The sequence below is a fragment of the Rhinatrema bivittatum genome, chromosome 6, assembly GCF_901001135.1.
Source record: "Rhinatrema bivittatum chromosome 6, aRhiBiv1.1, whole genome shotgun sequence".
Lineage (NCBI taxonomy): Eukaryota > Metazoa > Chordata > Amphibia > Gymnophiona > Rhinatrematidae > Rhinatrema > Rhinatrema bivittatum.
The window spans coordinates 18300282-18322250 of record NC_042620.1 but is presented as its reverse complement, the minus strand read 5'-3'; the positions used below and the strand labels follow the sequence as shown (position 1 = coordinate 18322250).

Here is a 21969-nt window from a genome sequence, read left to right as displayed (position 1 = left end):
ACAGTCCGACTCACCTACCGCTCGATACTGTATTTAAATAGCTTGCAAATGCAAGCCGCGTCCAAGAAGCGTCCGTGAAGCGTTAGGCCCGCGCAAGCCATTTTACTGTATAGGCGCTTTATACAGCGCCTATACAGTATCCTGGGTGCGCTGGTACCTGTCATTTCAAATGTAATTTCAAATGAAGACGGACGAACGCACGCCCGAAGTGCATGGGCGCTCAAGCCAATGAAAGCACATGGATGGGCGTCACGCACGCGCATTCATGTGCTTTCATTGGCTTGAGCGCCCGTCAATTTGGGCGCTCAAGCCAATGGCTAGAGCCAGCAAAGCGCATGACGTCACGGCGTACACTTCGCTGGCTAGAGCGAGCGAAGTGTACGCCGTGACGTCATGTGCTTCGCTGGCTAGAGCGCCCAAATTGACGGGCGCTCAAGCCAATGAAAGCACATGAACGCACATGATTGACGTCACGGCGTATGTCACGCACGCCCGTCCATGTGCTTTCATTGGCTTGAGCGCCCGTGCACTACGGGCGTGCGTTCGTCCGTCTTCGCCAGCGGGGGCCACTGGAAGCCGCTTTTGCCGCCAAAGGCTGAAAGGGCTGAAAAAGAAACAAAAAGTAAGTTGGAAACACTTATTCACATATTTTTTTTTTTATATTTATAATTTTATTGCCATATCCAAACAGAACAATGTGAAAGAAGTACAAGGACAATGGGTACATGGCATGATTTACAAAAGTTACAACAGTCACCCCCCCTCCCCCCCGTCATGCTACTCAGTATCATAAGAAAGGAAAAAAAGTCCGAAAAAAAAGTCCGAAAAAAGAGGCTTGCATTGAGGATGAAAACAATGGCAGTGTACTCCCAACCGTACAGCGTCCAGCCTGGCAGTTAGGAATGGTAGGAAAGTGGCGGTAGCGGGAGCGGCCTCCATGAAATGTAGGGGTTCCATATGTGATAGAATTTAGCGAGACGATGACATTTAAACGCAGTTAGACGATACAAAGTACACGTCTTATCCAAACGGGACAGAATCTCAGTGGGCGTAGGCGGTTGAGCCCTCTTCCATGAGTAGGCAATTTCCATGGCAGTCGACGTACACACCAACTGAATGAATGCCTGCGCCGGAGCTGGGAGGGCCTCATCTGTGAGATGAAGAAGGGCCTGAGCAGGTTGAAGAGCGATTGTGCGGCCCAGGATCTCTGAAATCATCTGCGAAACATAGGTCCACACTTTCTGTATCAGGGCACAGTCCCACCACATGTGGAAAAAGGTGCCTAAGTGACGGCAATTGCGCCAGCAGTTGGGATCGTGATTGGTTGAGAAGCGGTGGAGACGCAGAGGGGTGAAATGCCACCTATATAGGAGCTTGTAGTTAGCCTCCGATATCCGAGCGGAGACTAGACCCCGTGACATTCGAAGAAAGACGTTGTCCCATTCTTCATCAGAGAGGGATCTACCCAGGTCCGCTTCCCAAGCTCTCAGGTGCACCGGTTTGGTCGTAGGGCGGGTCGCCAATAGCTTGTAGAATTTAGAGACAAGTCCCCTCGGTAGCTGAGTAGTGGAACAATAGCCTTCAAAGAGGGAGCGTCGGGTCGATAACAACCCCTGGGATTGTAGTTGAAGTAGAAAGTGGCGCATTTGCATGTAGGGTAAGAATTCAGCACTTGATAGGTGAAAAGTATCCCGCAATTGAGTAAACGAGAGAATTGCGCCATGATGGAGTACCTGGGAGAATGTAGAGATACCTCCCTTCTTCCAAGGTAGGTATGCGTGACGTGGAAGGCCAGGTGGAAAGAGAGTGTTATGGAAGAGAGAACTCTGTAAAAAATAGAGCTCCGGACCCACCAGCTGACGTTTCCACTGACGCCAAACGTTGAGAGTTTGTCGGGCGCAGGGGGTGAGTGTCGCAGGCGACCTCCAAGTTTTATTGGGTTGCCAAATCAACGCCGACAACGGCATAGAAGATAGCCAAGCTTGCTCGAGTTGAACCCAAGGCTTGTCGTCGAGTGGGCGATGCCAATCAATAAGAGGCCGCAGTTGGGCAGCCCCGTAATACCAGAGTAGGTTGGGCAGAGCCAAACCTCCCTGCGCTTTGGACTGGTACAAAACTGTTCGCGCCACGCGAGGGGGTCTGCTCCTCCATAAAAACCGTAGCAGCTTCCGTTGCCAGGTTTTCAGGATATCCGGACGGACCAGTATAGGTAATGTTTGGAAGAGGTACAGGAAGCGGGGAAGCACATTCATTTTGAGGGTGGCAAGACGACCCAACCAGGTTAAGGGCTGAGAGTTCCATCGTATAAAATCGTGATCAATCTTTTGGATAAGAGGTAGGTAATTAAGCTGGAATAAATTAGAAAGGTCCCGGCCAATATTGACGCCTAGATATTTTAATTTAGCAGGGGCCCATTTAAACGGATGGGAACCTTGGAGCGTCTGAACCAAATCCGGAGAGCAGGAGATATTAAGAATTTCGGACTTATCCCAGTTTATCTTGAAACCAGATATAGTACTAAAACGGGCTAGTTCGTCTTCAATTTCCTTTAGGGACCTCAGGGGATCACTCACTGTAAACATAATATCATCAGCAAATAATGACAGCTTATATTGATGAGAATTTAAGGAGTACCCTTGAACACGGGAGTTCTGTCTAATGCGTATGGCCATGGGCTCGAGGAATATGGCAAACAACAGGGGAGAAAGGGGGCACCCCTGTCTGGTTCCCCTCTGAACTACGAAGGAATCTGAATAAGTGCCATTGATTTTTAGACAGGCCGACGGGGAGGAATAGAGAGCCCGAATCCAATTAAAGAAAAAGGAACCAAATCCCATGTGAGTGAGGGTCTCAAACAGGAAAGGCCAATGGACCATGTCGAATGCCTTTTCGGCGTCAATCGCTAAAAGTACATGGGCCTGATCCCGCTTAGAGACACCCCACAGAATATCAAGGATCTTGCGCACATTGTCGCTGGCCATGCGACCGGGTATAAAGCCGGCTTGATCCGGATGAATGATCTGGCCAATAAAACCATTCATACGGTCGGCAAGGATTTTAGCTAATAGTTTGAGATCTAAATTGATCAGGGAGATGGGTCTGTATGAGGCGCACAGGGTAGGATCACGACCCGGTTTAGCAATGATGGAGATACCGGCCTTATTGGATTCGGGTAATAGGGCTCCCCCTTCACGAAGGTAGTTAAAATGATTCTGAAGGTGTGTGACCACAGCCGGACCATAGAGTTTATAGAATTTAGCCGTGAGGCCGTCGGGACCCGGGGCCTTTCCCACCGTGAGGTTTTTGATAGCCTGTAAAATCTCGGGGCTCGTAATTGTAGCGTTAAGAGAGTCCCGCATTTCCGGGGTCAGGGAGGGGAGATCAATAGATTGCAAGTATTGATCGATATCTGCTCTCCGGATTTGCGTTTCAGCTGCATATAGTTTTTTATAGAAATTAAGAAATTGGGTCGTGATATTTTTGTTAGTAGTTTGCAAATGACCCTGAGCATCCTTTATCTTAAGAATGTGATTTTGACAGGAGACTTTCTTTAGCTGATGTGCTAACAGTTTCCCCGCTTTGTTGCCACCCTCAAAGTAACGTTGGCGGGTAATATTCATGGCGTGTGCTATATGGTCGACCTCCAACCTATGTAGATCCTCCCTGGCTTTGGTGAGCTGAGTAAGAATCCGGGGAGAACCCGTACTGACATGTCGGGAGGTCAACACAGCGATTCGATCCCGAAGGGTGGAGCAGGTTGCCTCCCTCTGCTTTTTGAGATAGGAGGTTCGGGAAATAAAGTGACCTCTGATGAAGGCTTTAAAGCTTTCCCAAAGGAGGACTGGGGATGGTACCGAATGCATGTTATCCTGGAAATATTCCAGAATAAGCTGCGTGGAGGACTGTATATATAATGGGTCTTGTAAAATGGAGTCGTTTAATCTCCAAAAACGGGTACCATGATCGTCCCCCTGTAGTCTCAAAGTGAGGCGTACGGGAGCATGGTCTGACCAGGAAATGATGCCTAGATCAGTGTATGTAACCATATGATATAAAGATTTATCCAGGAGGATATGGTCAATACGGGAGTATGAATTATGGGCTGTAGAATAGAAGGAGTATGAACGGGAATGAGGGTATGTCACCCTCCAAGGGTCGATCAGGTTATGAGCCTCCATCAGGTCCTTAAGAGCTCTAGTATGGATCGAAGGCGTGTGGGAGTGGCCCTTAGAGTTATCCAGGGAGGGAGATATAGTAACATTGAAGTCACCTGCAAACACTAGGTGACCTACCATATGTTGAATAAGGAGGGGGCGTAAAGCTTGGAAAAAAGCAGCCTGCTCCCGTGTTGGTGCATAGAGATTAACCAATGTAAAATCACAATTATGAATAGTAATACATAACAGTAGGTATCGACCCCCAGGATCTCGAAGACAGTATTTACATTCAAACACGATATGAGAGGCAAATAATATACCAACACCAGCATACTTAGCATTTTTAGACGCCGGGGAGTAGTATTGATGGTTAAATTGGTGGGACTTCATAAGAGATTCATGTCAGGCCTTAAGATGAGTCTCCTGTATAAAAACTACATCAGGGTTAGAAGAAGCCAATTCCCTATAAAACAAGGCCCGTTTTTGTGGCGAGTTTAAACCTTTAGTATTTACTGAGAGAAGGTTTAGATTCGCCATAGCCTGAAATGAGAGGAACATAGCGCGAAATGCAAGCGCCCATAATAAAGAGACTGAAAAGGAATACCATCAATGGTAGCCCCCGCCAGTACTTGGCGCACCATAATAAGTGAACACAGATCAGGGGAGATGGTAAGCCATCCGTGCAGCAAAACACAGGGAGTAAACACATCCAGCAAGCAATACCTAACATGGGACAGTACAGAAAAACAAAAAAAATTAAAGAAAAACATTTGAGTAGCATGATACCCCTGAGGACTAAAAAGCGTCCTCGAAGAAGAACAAACACCTGCCTTATCCTCCATGCAGGTGTAAAACACCCCCTGTGTGGGGGGGGATAACGGCACAACCAGATTATGAAAAAGAAAATGAAAACAAAAGAAAATGAGGAGAAGGAGCAACACCCTCTCCCGCATCCGCCATTCCAGCGGATCTCTTAGTGTAAAACAAAAACAGTAATCAGTACACCCATACCAGCATAAAGAAATCGGTATGGAAACCCAATAATACGCTTCTGGTAGAGAAAGTACAACTATTGGGAAGCACAAAAGGGAAACACTGAGGAGCCGATGACTTTAGGTGATCCAGCAGCACTCGCAGCACTCGTAGTAGAATGGCCCAGTAAAAGAAGGCAGGGGCATCAGGTTGGATCTTGGCGAGAGTGGGAGCTCCCCGAGTGGCGTCGGAGCCTACTATTACGTTTGCCCACTCTCTGCCACGCTGGTACAGACAGCCGAGAAGGGCGCTCTCCAGATGACTTGGGCAAAGTGGAGGAGGCAACAAACCCACAGGAGGAAAGGTGGGGCACGGCCTCCGACGGGTGAATATATTTATGCGTTATGCCTTCCATGGTGTAGGACAAACTGAAGGGGTGCAGCCAGCGGTACTTGGTGTTTTTGCTGCGGAGAAAGGTGGTAATCTCGCGAAAGGACTGCCGGCTTTGCAGGGTGGCGGCGGAGAGATCCGGGAAGATGAGGATATCGTGTGCCTCCCAGGCCCATGCGTTGCGCGCCCGAGCTGCCTGCGCTATTTGTTCCTTGATGGTAAAATCTGCAAAGCACACAATGATATCCCGGCAGCGATTCGGTTGCGGGGCTCTCAAGGCCCTATGTGCCCAATCAAGTCGGATGTCCGGGGGAACATAGTCATCCGAGCGGTTTGACTCCATCAGTAAATGAGAGCAAAATTTAATAATTAATTCCGCACAGTTCTCGGAGCCCTCGGTCTCAGGAAATCCCCTGAATCTGAGATTATTGCGCCTCATACGGTTTTCTAAGTCCGCTATCTTAGTAGTGAGAGCCAGGGTTTCAGAGCTCAAGGTAGCGCTTGATTGTTTATTGGCGGCGGTTATCTCGGCCTGACCCTCCATGCGAGTGTCCATCTCGTCCACCCTGTGCCCACGGCCTGTAAGGTCTTCCCTCATCTCCTCCATCCGTTCGTACAGCTCCTTACGGTAGGTTTTAATATCTGCACGGAGGAGGGAGAACCACTCGCGGAATTCCGCACGGGTGGGGTGGGCCGAGTCGAGAGCCGGCAGCGACTCGCCGGGGCCACTAGTTAGGTCAGAGTCAGGAGAGCCCGGCTCGGCGCCATCTTGATCCCCTACCTCGCGGTCAGGAAGAGCTGAAAGGGCGCGGGCTCCGTCTTTCGAAAAGGAAAAACGCTGAAGATCCACATTTTTCTTTTTAGTGGTCATGCTGATAGTTCACGCCGCCAGAAATGCACAATTTAAAACGCGTGCTGCCTCGGATGGGTGTGGATACTGCTACATATAGCGGGAGATTGTGGGAGCTCCCGAATTATGCGTCCATCTTGGTGTGTGACGTCAGCGCGCCCCCTTATTCACATATTTTACATGTCCAGTCGCTTCGGGAGGAGGGGATTTTAGGTTTTTAGGTTTTCTTTTGGGGGAAAATTTGCCGTCTACCCTTACCCCTGCCTCTAACGCAGGTTAAACGCGCGGCTAAACTGCAGGTTAAAAAAGTGATAGTCGGGGCGCGCGTTACTGAATGGGGGGGAATAGCTAATCCGATCGTTTACATCTCATATACATGCCGCAGCGGAAGGGGTTACTCGTTGATTTAAAGAGGCGGTAAGAATGGGTTAAAGGGGATAGTGAATCGCGGGTTGGACTAACGCGGCCAAATTGTGAGTAGAAGGCGGGTTAGAAGCAGGGTAACCGCGGCCGCACTTTACTGTATTGACCTGATAGAGATATAAATACTTGACTAATATGAAGGCCTTGTATATAATCTTTCTCTCTCTCAAAGCAGGAATTATTACATGCCCCTTTTCCCTTATAGGGGTATAACTGGGAGGAGTTGAATAACTTAGCCAGCTAAGTCTGGTCCGACCAAAGAACTGTCCTAAAGTTAGCCGACTAAGATAGCTGGCACTATTGAATATACCTCCAAAGTTAGCCAGATAAGTTTATCTGGCTAACTTTGCTAGTCAGACTATGTCTGAATATGGACCTCTAGAAGTCCAGTGGAATGCAGGCCATAAAGAAGTCGTATCTGTCTGGCCGGCTGCAAGTTATGTAAATATCCAGAAGTCATAATGGAAATGCAGGCGCTCACGGGGCTGGTTCTGTCCGGCTATTCAAAGGACCTGGGAGGCCAGATGTTAGACAATAGCCATGCTAGCATTGGCAGCAACTTAGATGAATACAAAGCTTGTGGACAGACATGGGATGGGAGGGGTTTTGCGTGCACTAAGTGTAATGTATATATATATATATATATATATATGTGGGGGGGATCTTGTATGCTCATGTGCCCATGATGGCAGGCTACAAATGAGAAAGATGTCAAAAAACTGTCCTGGATAAAGACAGATATCTGGGTGGCAGCTGGGATATATCATTTCATTTATTTATCTAGCCTAAAGAATACTCAGAACAGTTACAAAAGAAAACCATATAAGATACCCATAATCATAACTCTCAAACAATTCAGACAACAAACTACACCAGCACGAAGAATGGATATAATCAGACTCCTATAAAGTCTTAACCAACCCGATCCAATGGAATCCTGTAATATCCCTACATTTTCCTCCCCAGATTTTCCAAAGTCTTTCCCTCTGTAGCCCACACTTTTGAATTGCTCTGACAATGAATAACAAACATATCATTGGCAGTGTGGCCAGGAATAATTGGGCAGACTGGATGGACCAGCTGGTCTTTTTCTGCCACCATCTACTAGGTCAGGGGTGGCCAACTCCAGTCCTCGAGAGCCATCAAGCAGGCCTGGGCTTTCAGGATATCCACAATGAATATGTATGAGAGAGATTTGCATGCACTCCCCTCCCCCCCCCCCCCCACCGTATGCAAATTTATCTCATGCATCTTCATTGTGAATGTCCTGAAAGCCCAGGCCTGCTTGTGGCTCTCGGGGACTGGAGTTGGCCATCCCTTAGTATGAGCAAGAAAGATAGAGAGAGAACTGACAATGCTATTAGAGTGTCATTCAGAATTATTTTATTTCTGTAGAGAGTTAATAACTCCACAACTGCTGCACATAGAAAAATACAGATGCACTGATCCAGGAATACGATTAGTACAAGTCACACATATGCAATTGGTAAGGGAGATTCCTAGGCAGAAGAGCTTATGCTTAGAAATAAAGGAAGATATACAAACGATATGAGAATGTGGCAGGTGTAGGTAAGAGGTGATGGCAGGTCTCAGGCCCCACAAGTGAAGCATTTAGCCGAGTCTGGAAGATGGCGTAAGGAGCCTGACCAGGTCGCAATTTACAACAGTGGAAGAATCTAAAACTGCCGGAACTTTCAAATGTTGTCTCTGTGGACCCTTGGGTCGAGGCAGGATTGGTGCAACCTGCAGGGAGGAGCCCTGCAGTTCCCAGCGTTGGTAGGTGGACCCGGGTGAAGCAGAGAACAAGCAGGACCTTCGCCTATACCAGCCTAGTTCCCCTCGGGTAGAGCCTTTGGGTGCCGGGGCCAGCAGGCCTTAGGTGGGGGTCTCTGTTGATGGCAGAAGTGGTAGTCCTTGGATAGCTTGGGTCGTAAGCAGGCGGGGATCAGGCGGGTCCAAGGACCGGGCAATGGTCAAGGCAAGAACGGTCAGGCGTATCTGACATCAGGCAGTGGTTAGAGGCAGGCAGCGGTCAGGAGTATCTGAGATCAGGCAATGGTCAGAGGTAGGAGATGGTGAAGCGTATCTGAGATCAGGCCAAGATCACACCAGGTTATCCGTCTGAGAGGAGAGGACGGATAGGCAGGGCAGGCAGGCAAGGAGAAGAACAGGCAGGCAACGAAAGAGATGAAGTTTGAAGACAAGGCTGGAAGTGAAGACAGGATGCCGGAGCAACACGCTCTACTCTGGAGTAGGTGGGATCTGTTGCCGAGGCATCAAAGAAGAGCCAGCAAGGGCCTCTTATAGGCCTCAGCACCTGACGTCATCCAGGGGCGCCGCGGGGCTTTCCCCGCCGTGGGACCTTTTAAATCAGGCAGCGCTGGGCACGCGTGCGGTCGGCGGCACCCTGCTCTGTGGAGGCCGGGCGGCGTTTCTCCACGTCGGAGCAAGGCGTCCCACTGCGGCAAGAGTGGGAGGGTCCCAGGTACGTCGGGGAGGCCAGAGGCCTGACCAGGAGGATGAGCGAGGCGCTCCGCCAAACCCAACCTCGAAATCTTTGACTTCAGTATTTAGCCTCAGGAACAAAGCAGAAATCAGAGGAAAGAGGTACACTGATGCTTGTGCTGGTATTAACTGCTGCCCAAACTAATTGCAGGAAAGTGGTAATTTTAGCAGTAAATCTCTTTCCCAGAAATTGGAATCCAAAGGGCACTAGGGCCCTGGAAGTAGCCTTAAGTTCCACTTGGTATTTGGCCGCCCTGATACAGCCCTGAAGAAGACCCTGGGAAACCCACAAAGCAAGCCATTGTCTGTGGCTTTTCAGCTGCAGATCCCTGAGGTCTCTGGGTTCAGACTCATTCCTGCTGGGTCTTGTTTGCACAGGTTGGAGCACTAGGACCTGAGGTCACTGACCCTGGCTTTGGATGAGTTTTGCAGTGTCCTTGGGCATCATAAACTCCATAATTAAATCAAAACAATCTGGACTTAACCCTCCCGGGAACCAGCACTGTCCCAAAAGGCAGAGTCAGTATGCTTTCTGTTTCTCTTCCTGCTTAGTTCAGCTCTCTGGCAGACGCTGCACCCCCACGACCACGGTGACTACTCGCACTAGCAGGGCTGGTGCAAGGGAACTGGATACCAAAGGCAAAACGTCAGCCTTGCACCCCACCTCAAGTAATTTTCAAGCACTTAGAACCCTCTGCTTCAAATTTTCATTAAACTAAAAAATCAGCCCTCCCAGAACAATCCTGCAAAAACACATAATTGGACATCATACTTTTTAATATTAAATGCTCTCTCTCTCTAAATATATATATATATATACACACAGAAACACACATATATCAATGCATACACTCTACAAATCTTTCAGAAATCACATCACAAGGGGATAGATAGCAAGCAAACAAAATTTAGGAAATAATAATTATATGAATCAAAAGAAACCACATTAGCTGAAAGCAATTTCCAAAATGGTTGGCTGGTCTGAACTAGGATTTTTCCCCTTACTATTCACCATACAAAAACAATTCAAATTCTGTTGTTCACCTCAGTAACAGTGACATAAGCTCCCTCCATTACCAGGCACTTTGTGAAGTAAGATAAAAGACAGCTAGAAGTCATATAGCCTGAGAGAGTGTGTGTGTGTGTGTGTATCACAGTTTGGCAGGCTGGAGTCAGGGAGCACCCCAGCAGAAGTGGTACAGAACTGCAGGGCAGGACTGGAGCTGGTCTTTTGCCAAGCAAGCCCCCTCCCCCGCAGGTTGAGCCCTTGTGTTCTGGGAACCAGTAGAACTTTCCTCCTGGCAGTCATCATGGTGCTTCGCATACTGACTGTAAGATGGAGACAAGGCACTGGCAGGAAGCTGGATTCCAGGTACTGGCTGGAAGCTGGAACCAAGAACAAGGGAAAAACCTGAGAAATAGATAAGAGACTGAACTGGACAGGACTGGACAAGGATAGGACTAGACAGGAAACAGGAAAGCCCAACAGGGCATGAGACTGGGTAAGGAAATCCTAGTAGGCCCAGAGGTCACAAGGGAAGACAGAAAAGCCCAGGAGGGCACAAAGCATGGCAGGAAGGCCTGAGATGCCTCAGAGAAAGGCCAGAAGGCCTGGAAGGGCTCAGAGCAAGGCAAGAGGTCAAGAGAAGCCACAAGGCAAGGCAAGAGGTCAAAAGGGGCCACAAGTCAAGGAAGGAGGCTCAAGCAGGCTGCAAGGCAAAGCAGAAGGCCTGGGTAGGCTGCAAGGCAAGGTAGAACAGTGAGAAGAATTTGGCCAGGTCAAGGAGCTGAGTGACTCAATATAGAGGTACTGAGGGATTGGATAGGCTGGGTTAAGTAGGCCTGGGGCTGAGGCATCAAGTAATCAGGGAAGTGATGACTTGTGCAGATGGGCATGGGGCTTGCTGAGGACCCCTGGTGGAGGGGAGGCTGTGCAGCAGGCAAAACCATGGCAGAAGTGGTACAGGACCACAGGGTAGGACTGGAGCTGGTCTTCTGCCTAACCAGCCCCCTCCCCTGCAGGTTGAGCCCTTGGATTCTGGGAGGCCAGTAGGATTTTCCTTCTGGCAATCATCATGGTGCTTTACATACTGGCTGGAAGCTGGAGACAAGGCAGGGCAGGGATACAGGTACTGGCTGGGAGTTGGAACTAAGGACAAGGACAAGGTCTGGGAAATAGACAAGGGACTGAACTGGACTGGTCAGGGCAAGAACCAGAGAAGGACAGGACTGAATAAGAAGACCTGGAAGGGCCCAGACCAAGGCAAGAAGCCAAGAGAGACCACAGAGCAAGATAAGAGGCCAAGAGAGACCACGAGGCAAGGCAAGAGGCATGGGTAGGCCACAAGGCAAAGTAGAATAGTGAGAAGGAGGTGGCCAGGTCAAGGAGTCATAGAGGCACCAAAGGACTGGATAGGCTGGGCTAGGTAGGCCTGGGGCTGATGCATTGGTTGATAAGGGAAGTGATGACTTGCACAGATGGGATTGGGGCTTGCTGAGGACCCCTGATGAAGGGGAGGCTATGCAGCTGGCAAAATCAAGATACATAAGAGAAACCCCCCTCTCAGGTTTTTCGTTACCTCATTTATTTGCTTCTTATATTTTTCTTTATTTGCCTTATCTATCAATTAAATCTCTCTCCCCCTATTTTACTCTCCCATTTACCACTCCCTATTGCATTGTAACTTTTTTCAGCTTGTTCTATGTAAACCGATGTGATAACATGTGTTGAATGTCGGTATATAAAAACAAACAAACAAACAAATAAATAAATAACAGGTTAAAAACCATGACACTGTGAAAGAGAGAAAGCCTGAGTATGTGTGTCTATGCATGTGTTTCGAATGGGTAAGAGAGAAGAAGCCTCTGTGTGCGCATGCGTGAGACAGAGAGGCAAATAGTATGTGTGTATCAGAGAGTGAGGGTGTGTATGTATGTGTGAGAGAGAGAGTCTATGTGTATGAGAGCGAGTGTGTGTAAGAGAGAAAGCCTTGGTGTATTAGTGTGTGAGAGAGAGGAAGCCTAGGTATGCATGTGAAGAGAGAGAAAGCCTTGTATTATGTGTGTGTGTGTGTGAGAGAGAGAGAGAGAGAGAGGAGGGAAGCCTTGGTGTGCATGTGAGGGAGTGAGAGTGTGCATGTATTAAAGAGAGAGAGGGAAGCAGAGGAAGCCTTGGTGTTCGTGTGAGGGAGTGAGGGTGTGCATGTGTTAAAGACAGAGACAGAGAGAGAGGAAGCCTTGATATGTGTATGAGGGAGTGTGTGTGTGTGTGTGTGTGTGTGTGTGAGAGAGAGAGAGAGGAACCCTTGGTGTGAGTATGTGTGTGTGTGTGTGTGTGAGAGAGAGAGAGAGTATTTGTTAGAGAGAGAAAGCCTTTGTGTGTGTGAGGGAATGAGTGAAAAAGAGGGACAGAGAAAGCCTTGGTGTGTTTGTGAGAGAGGGAGTCTGTGTGTATGAGAGAATGAGGTTTTGTGTGTGTTTGTGAGAGAGAGAGAAAGAGAGGAAGTCTGTGTATAAGAGATTGAGATTATATGTGTGTGAGTTAGTGAGGTTGTGTGTGTGATAGTGAGGTTGTGTTTGGAAAAGAGGAAGCCCAGGACTGTGTGAGTGAGAGAGAGGAAGCCTGGGTGTGGTGTGTGTGTGAGAGAGATTGAGAGAAAGAGAAAGTGAATAAGTGAAAGAGAGAACAAGTGAGGTTATGTGTGTGTGAGAGATGAAACCTCTGTGTGTGTGTGTGAGGGAGAGAGGGAAATAGCCTGTGTGTATGAGTGAGGATATGGATGTGTATGAGAGAGAGACAGAGCCTATGTGTATGAGTGAAAGTGTGTGAGAGAGAGAGTGAGTGAGAAAAAGCCTATGTGAGTGAAGGTTTCTGTGTGAGTGACGGAGGAAGTGTTTGAGAGAGTGTGGGATCTTGTGTTTGAGTAAGAGAGTGTGAGTTAATAAGGGTGTTTATATGTGAGAGAAGAAATATGTAAGAGAGCGATCAGAGAGAGTGTGTGTGTGTGTATATATGAAAGAGAGAGGAGAAAGTGTGTGTGGCAACAATTCCGCAGCCCACTCTACCTACTAATCCATGAAAATCTTGGGGCATCTGGAAATCATAAGATTCCAGCTATGGAGAGAGTGTATGATTTGTTTTAATCCTTGTTAGTTGTAATCATTGGCTATTATTTGATGTCTGCTGTTTTGAAAATTTTTTGGGGTGTTTTGAACATTTTTAAAAATTTGTATATGAGTTTTTCATTTTTGGATGTTATTCTATTTGTCACCAGTTTTAAAATATTATTAGTATTGTTTTACTTTTTTATTTTCTTGATTTTCTTGTTTGATATTTTATTGGAATGGCAATGCTTCTGTTTTTCCATTTTTGCTGTAATGTACCACTCACTGCATACTCCAGCGGCGATGCTCCTTACCTTCCCTTCATTCCAACATGGGCTCCTTTCAATGGACCTGACTTAATGCAAGCCAGAGCTTTATAGACCCAGCAGCCGGGACTTCCTGTGGTTCCCGCTGATGACATCAGCACTTCCCAGGCATATAAGGAAGCTCAGTGCAACAGACCTATGGCTCAGCAATATGCCCTTCTGGAATTCCTCTGCCAAGGTGTTGTTGGCACTCCTGATCCTGCTTGTCTACCAGCCTGTTTACCTGTTCCCGTCTCCACGCTAGTCCTTGCTGGTTACCCGCTGTGCGTGCACTGCTCCTGTCTCCTCGCTTGTCCTGGTTCTTGCTTGCCCTGTTTTTGCTTTATCTTTGGTTTGACTTCTTGTTGCTGACCCGGTCTGGCCCTTTGAAGTTGCTTTGCTTGTTGTCTGCCCTGACTTCAGCTTGCCTCCCGTCTCTGCCTGAACTCTGCCAGCTTTGATCTTAGCCTGCTCTTTGCTTCTGCCTGGACCCTGCCTGTCCTATCTGCAGCCTGTAACATGTCGGTCGCCGCCTGTTGGAGCCTAGTTCATGCCGAGGGCTTACTTTCTAAAAGCATGACAGTTGTGCTGCATAAGTCTGGCTTGTTGCGATTTCCAGTTCAAATTTTGTCTGCACATTTCTATTTATTCTTTCTGGTCTTTTAATTCTGTGTTTGGCTAGGGTCTGTCAATGTTCTGTACGAGTGACTGGGGTGAGGTATTCTGCTAGCGTGTATTTTCTGCAGAGGGATCTATAGCAGTTTGGATTGTTCTGTTTTCCTAATAGGAGGTGTATAGGTGTTTTAGAGCCTGTGTAATATTTACATTGTTGCCTTTTTCTAGTTAGGGTTGTTACTGTTTAAGTGCTAGCAGTTAGTGCAGTTTTGGAATTGGAGGTTTGCTAAATTGTAATTATAATTCAGTTTACTCATGACTTTCTGAGTGCCAAGCCCACACCCAACACCACTGTTCCCTCCAAGTTTTATGTGCAAACAAATTGTGAACCCCATGCCTACAGCAAAACTTTACATGCACAAGAAATCCTGATATTGCATTATACTGGTTCGTAGTGCACAAATTTGAACTTGGCTTATAAAAAGTTGCAGAAAAAGGAAATATTTCAAAAAGTTGAGGGAACATTGCCCAACACCTGTTACAATAAACTTAATACCATATGGGCATCTTTTTTTGCAGGGTTTTTTTTGCTGGCACTCAGCAGTGCCTGTAAATATTTTTACCTCAGAAAACTGAGCTTTGAATGTCCTTTTTTATGAAGAAGTTGTTATTATAAATGAATAATTTTTAATTTAGTGTGAGGTGGGCTGGAGAGGTGGACGTGGTCTGGGGGTGGGGGCAAAGCTGTAACATTCACCTAGGGCACCTAATACTCTTGTACCAGCCCTGGACTTGCCCAAGGTCACAGGGAGTGTCGGTGGGATTTGAAACCTTGCTTTCATGTCACAGCCTTCCATCATGGGGAGGCAGATAGAGGGAAGCCATAACATGCACTGAAGTAAGATGACTTTTTTTTTTTTTTTTTTTTTGCAGAAACTGTTTTAAAAAGTGATTGATTTGGCAACTTAAAGTTTCGGTCAGAAGAACATCATTTCAAGTGAATGGTCCACTGGAAGGATGAAAAAAAATATATATATATATTCTATGTTCAGGTCTTTAATATTCTATGATTGCTTCTTGACTCCAGTGGGATTCATTTTGTTTGAAGTTGCATACAAACCGATTGAATTATATAGAAGCCTACTGGTCTGCATGTAATTCCATTGCTTTATAAGGAATTATAAAAGATATTTTTATAATATATTTTCGTTCACTAATGACAATTTGGGTATAATTTCATGTTTCTTTGTATGTCACATTTGTGAATTTTCTGTACAATATTCATTGTTGATGTAACTATTTTTTATTGTGTTTCTTTTTAATGATCAACATTTTTTCAATGATTATATTATACAAATGTTTTCATTAGTTTTTGTCTTTAATATTTTAATTAGTGTTCTGTATCACATATGTGTATATATATATATATATATACAATCAATAGAAATGTAAATACTGGTGAGAAAGAAAAGATCCAGAGATATTTGTAACTTTTGAATGGAAAAAAAAAGAGTCTGAGCAGCTGGTGCCACCGTGCCAGCAGTAAAGGGAATGTTTTGATAACTGCATATTTTGGGGAAAAAAGATAGCGAGGTAAGAAATTAATCTGCCAACCGCAAGGGGATGCATTTACCCACTCTCTAGCCTGCATTTTGGAGGAGGAGAGGGGGGTGTGCCCTCGATTGGCCTATGGAAAGGTGGGCAGCCTTGTGGGATATTTCATCAGGAGCTGGAAGAGTGAGTCCCCCGGACGCTTTCAGGCAAACTTCGCCATTCGCGCTCCAGCTCTGGCTCCGGAGCCCAGGGGTGCAAAGTTTGTGAAAACAGCACATTCTGCCCAGTGTGCAAAAATGTGCGCCCGGGGGGGGGAACTAAATCACCAAAGGACAAGAGAGAGCTCAGTTACCCCCCAAAAACTATTTCAATTTTTTTGCAGCGCGAGCCCCAAAAGTGCGGTGGTTCAACAAATCCCCAGATAGCGGGCTATTTCTGCAGCGGAGGAATTTTTTTTTTGCAGAGCAAAGTGCTTAGCGAGCCGCCCTTGTCCCCGGCCAAAACCATAGCACGGAGCCCCCCCTCAATACTGCATGTGGTAAACTTATTGTACAAGTATAAGAGCAAGAGAGCTTCCGCGCAGAGCCCCCTCTTTCAGTCTTTCGGCGGGAGGCTTTCAGGTGGAAGCCGTCTCCTTCTAGGACCGCCGCGGAGCGCGCCCCCGGGGGGGGGGAGCTCGCGCCGCTGCTGCTGCTGCCTGGGCCACCTGCCCCGGTGCCTGCGCTCGCGCTCCGCCTCGCGCCTGCCGCTCAGTAGGTCCTGCGCGGCGATGCTGCTCCTGCTGCTGCTGCTCGGCGGCGCCGCGCTCTGGAGCCCGGCGCCGGCCGACCTGGTCTTCCGCTGCCCGCCCTGCGGCGCCGAGCGCCTGGCCGCCTGCCCCGTGCCGGACGCCTCCCGCGGGCTCTGCGCGGAGCTGGTGCGGGAGCCCGGCTGCGGCTGCTGCCCCGCCTGCGCCCGCCTGGAGGGCGAGGCGTGCGGGGTGTACACGGCGCGCTGCGCCGCCGGGCTCCGCTGCTACCCCGTGCCGGGCTTGGAGCTGCCGCTGCAGGCGCTCGTGCAGGGGCAGGGCGCGTGCGGCAAGAGGAGGGACGCGGACTACGGCACGAGCCAGGAGCCCACCGTAGGTAAGGACGGGGGGGGGCAGGGGCGCTCTTGCCCCCTCAAGAGAGAGTTGATGGGGGGTGGAGGAGGAAGAGGAGCGGTGTTTTCTGGCTCCCTCCCGGGGTTGGGGGGTATTTATGGGGGGAGGGAGAGGTGCATTTTTCTCCCCTTCCCCCGGGGGTGTTCGTGCCCGCCCCCCCCCCAGGTATCCTGGGCATTGATGGTGATTCAGGGCTCCGGGTGTAGGCACTGGGGGAGGGGTCGGCTGCCTGGCTGTGGCCGCGCTTTCAGGTTTTCACCTTCTTTACGCATGGGGCTGGAAAAACATGGTTTGCTGGGCTCCTAAATCAATATTTAGTACAATTAAAAAAAAAAAACCTCCACTGCTGGGCCAAAAGTCTTAAATGCACGCTCCGTGGTCTGTGCGTTTCCCCCACGGGTTGCTTAGGAAGACGCCTGGAAATGTGGGCGGGGGCCGCTGGTGCCTCCCCAGCTCGCGCCTGGGAGCATTTCCCGGTCCTCTGGGCGCACCTGTGGTGCCTCCCCCCCCCCCATCCTCCAGCAGCTTTCCACAGGGGAGCTGGTGACTTCCTTCAAACTTCCATTCATTCCCTTTTGGAGCTGCGTCTCGCGCTCCTCTCTGCACCTGGACCTTGCCAGATGTTAGCGCGGGAGCGGTAATACCGGAGCCGCGGAGTCCGCGCTGGCTCACGAACGGGCGGGAGCTCGGCGTCTGAACTTCTTGCAAGCTTCGCCGGTCCCAGACGAGGTTTTTTGTGCCTTCGTCGTCGTTGGATCTATTCTGAAGCGTTTTAGCTTTGCCGAAGTTTCCAGCTTCTCACGTCGCCCCCCCCCCCCGGTTATTCCGTGAAGTTAGCGGAGGCTCCACTTTGAGGAAGGGGTACGAGGTGTGCGGCTGCTGGGCAGCAGAGACTGAAGGGGGAGGCGGGATTTCCACCTGCAAAGTGAATCCCTGACAAAGAGCTGAGGGGGAAGGCGGGTTTGCAGAATTGCTCCATGCCTGCCACTTGTCTTAACCCTGAAGCATCTGACGTTTTCTGTGCCCCCCCCCCTTTTTTTTTTTGTTCGGACCCCTGTCCTTGATGTGAGTCCTGTGTGTGTGTGACATCTGTGTGCCGTTCTCGTGTGTGTGTGTGTGTGACATTTGTGTGCCGTTATCGTGTGTGACATCTGTGTGCCGTTCTCATCTGTGTGTGACATCTGTGTGCGTGTGACATCTGTGTGCCGTTCTCGTGTGTGTGCGTGCGTGACATCTGTGTGCCGTTCTCGTGTGTGTGTGTGTGACATCTGTGTGCCGTTCTCGTGTGTGACATCTGTGTGCCCCGTTCTCGTGTGTGCGTGTGACATCTGTGTGCCGTTCTCGTGTGTGTGTGTGCGTGACATCTGTGTGCCGTTCTCGTGTGTGTGTGCGTGACATCTATGTGCCGTTCTCGTGTGTGCGTGTGACATCTGTGTGCCGTTCTCGTTTGTGCCGTTCTCGTGTGACATCTGTGTGCCGTTCTCGTGTGTGTGTGTGACATCTGTGTGCCGTTCTCATGCATGTGTGTGTGTGACTTGTGTGCCATTCTCTGGTGTGTGTATATCTGCCAGGCATGTTTGTGTTGAGTAGACCTGGAGTATTATCCATACAGAGCCACTGAGGGGCACTTGAATTGTGTCCTGGAGAGGGCTGGTAACTTCTCAGGCAATCTGGAAAAATAAGATCTCTTTAAAAAAAAAAGATTAGCTTTGAAGATCAAGCTTGTCTGCTTGGGAGAATCTGGAGTGAAGTATTCCATGTAGGAACTGGAAAGTAACAGTAAACCAAAAAAAAGCTAAACGTACTAGGAATTTGGAAGAAGAACCAAGCAAAATAGTTTTTACTCTATATCCTATAAGGAAGACTTAAAGCTCCGAAACTGTCTTTTATTTTCCGGGATTTAAAAGCATAAAATGAAAACTAGGACCCAAAGCCTGTATTTCCTGTAGTGGTGCATAGTCAGACAATTCAAGGAGTTCCACAGCACTGGGAGCCCTGCCCTGCTGAGAAAGCGGATCTATGAAAATAACTTGGAGTGGAAAGCCATTGGAGAATTACAAGGGAAAAAAAAAAAGGGCCGGAGGCCAAACTTGCAGCTGGAAGGATGCAGTGTCGCTCACCTTTGACTCATGCTGCCCATAACCTGTAGACATTTTTAAAGTATTTTTTAGTGCCAATCTGAGTGTTAATTTTATATGTATACCTCTCTGGAAATGAGGTAATTGTAGCCCACTTTTAAATTGCAATGTGTTCTTATTTACACAGTAAACTAACAATAATACAAATAAGATTGCACTTAACTGTGGGAATACATGCTTATGTAGCTCTTCCTCCCCCTTTCTGCTATCAGTTTCTCTCAAAGTATTTATAGCTGGGACCCTACCAAAATATCTTTTTTTGTTGTGTTTTTGTTTTTTTTTTGTTTCATTTCATGGGATTGATGTACTATGTAACTTTATTTGGCAACTTGCCAGATTGAAACTCATGGTGTTCCGAATGTATGTAATATAGAAACAGAAAATGTTTGATTAATAGATACAGTAAAATATGGGAACAGCATAACGTTCAACAACAGATTTTCTCCTTGCAGGTTTTCCAGTAAGTATGCAACTTTTATTTTTCTGTAGTTGCAAATCCTAATAAAACTTTAATATGGTAAAACCATGGCTGTGGTGCTCTATGTATGTCATCTCTTATAATGCACCTGGGGAGGAGGGGACAGAGTTTAAACATCTGTCCCTTTTCTGCACCAATTTGTCGCGTCTCTTTCATAACACATTCCTGGTGAAACTCTAGCATGTTCAGTTAAGATGGACTGTTTGATTTTTTTTTTTTTTTTTATTATTATTATTTTTTGCATGATCCCTGGAAAAACATTTTTTCAAAAACAGTGTCTGCCACAAGGTAGACAGATATTTATCTTCCAGATAGCTGCAAACTCTGTCTGTGTAGTGTAGTTTTGTTGAAGTAGAAGCTGGGACTTTTTTTAAAATTCATTTAATAAAAAAAAAAAATCTACCTTTTTGATATAGTCTGCCTTTAACCTTCAGACTTTGGTATGGTTTGGTTTCTGACACAAGGCAAATGTATAAACTAGTAGTAATACTTTGTGCCTGTTTATCTAGCGCTTTGTCTTGTAATTTTATTAAGTATTTCCAGTTTTATCATAATGTACATTTAAAAATATATTTACACAGTTCTTTTTTTTTTTTTTTACATAAAGGAGTGTATCTCATTTGAAAAAAAAAATCACCATTTTATATCTTCAGGTGTCCGTGCTGTATTCATCTTTACAAGTACTGGTGTGATTCCTCCTTGGGGATCTGATGAGGATAACCCCACTCTTCTGTGCTGTATTAATGCTTTACATGTATCTGTAATTCTTCAGAGGCTTTGCTTAAGAGGGGACAGGGCTCCAGTGCCCTGGTTTTTATTTAGGTTTCTGACAGTGGGTGTGGCTAAACATAGACTACAATGGTGGGTAAGGTCCATCTAGTTCACTCTGCTTACTTCCTGTTCCAGTGCCATAGGCACCAGTTGATCTCTGGCTGCAGGAGTAATTCCTTTTTGAATTCTGCTACTGCTTTTCCCTCCAACACTTCTAGTGGGAGGCTGTTTCATGTATCTTCCATCACTCTTTCTATAAAGAGATATTTCCTCATGCTACTCCTCAGTCTGTGCCCACTGAACTTTTTATTATGACCTCTTGTGCTACCATTTCTTTCCACTGAACGATGTTTGCATCTTTTGAGTAATAAATAAATGTCTTTATCAAATCTTCCTGGTCGGCTGTACCTGTCTTAGTTCTTTAATTCTTATCTCATAAGGATTTTGGTGCATGTAAACTGTTGCAATCTTTTTTGAGGCATGAGAAGAAAGGACATATATTTGGCCGTTTATTCAGCTGAATACATTTTGAGAATGAAATGGTTAGGTTTATTTGCTGATGGATGAAAGTTGTTCCATGCACTTAGCTTTACATATTGTAATTATGTAGCTGTTGCTGTTTTAAGAAGAGAAAATATTTTTTTTCGTATTATTTTTGGGCAAACTGGGGCACAAGAAGGTAACGACTTTTTCCCACAATCACTCATATTTGCTAGCAGAGCGAGGGTTAGGATTAACGCCCAGGAACACACAGGGCACGATTGTGTTTGGAACCCAGAGCTGTGAGCCTGCCTGGAAATATCCACCACCTGCTGTGTGCCACCGAGCAGGTCACTGACGCTCCTTTTGCTCAACCCTAGGCTGCACATGCTTTGCAGCAGGCACTTGGCAGCCTTGTGACTCATCTTGTTACGATCCTGTAAAAATTAACCACGTTGTGTGCTTTGGCCAGAGTCATGACGGGGGACCTGTGTGCAGGGCAGCCTTTATCATCTGGACTCTTTGCGAACCAAGTCACACATTGCTGATGACTGCTTAAGTTAGGTGCCATGGATTAGGGATTACGCAGGTGCAGAAAGGATCAAGGACAGGTACGTGAGTGATTCAAACGTGATACCAGTGTGTATAATGTCATGAGATATGAGTTTGGAGAAGGTGTTCAGAGACCAGGCTGCTGCAGATCAGTTGATATATGTAGTCCCGGGTCTGGAGAGAGTGATCCAGCTAGGTTTAGATGTCTTCAAGTTGCCCACAGTTTCTTTTTTTTTTTTTTTTTAAACTACTTATTATCCTATCTGTTAATACCTCTGGTGTCCATAAAATCCTTTTTAATCTTGGAAGGGAAAGACTGAATGTTCTGTTCTGAAAAATGTAGCAGCACAATCTGTAATTCAAATTGGCGCTTTGACTTGCCCGGCTATAGCTTGGCAGTGGTTGAAACACTTTTCTCTAAGAGGATGAGCAGATAAAATATCTTTTGTGTGCAGGAAGTGAGAATTTAGGTGTTTTGTTTTTTTTTGCTATAGTTCCTCTTCCTCCCATGCCAACCTTTTAATCCCCACTGTC

General features: G+C 47.2%; 1 protein-coding gene across 1 annotated transcript in view; it reads left to right on the top strand.

The window, feature by feature from the left end:
- Positions 1–16552: 16552 nt before the first annotated feature.
- The window catches only part of IGFBP2 (insulin like growth factor binding protein 2), a 131834-nt gene continuing 126417 nt past the window's right edge, over positions 16553–21969 (top strand). Inside the window, exon 1 of the mRNA XM_029605113.1 lies at positions 16553–16999. Within this exon, the coding sequence (XP_029460973.1) occupies positions 16645–16999 (355 nt within the window). The 5' untranslated portion in view covers positions 16553–16644. The remainder of the gene's footprint in view (positions 17000–21969) is intronic.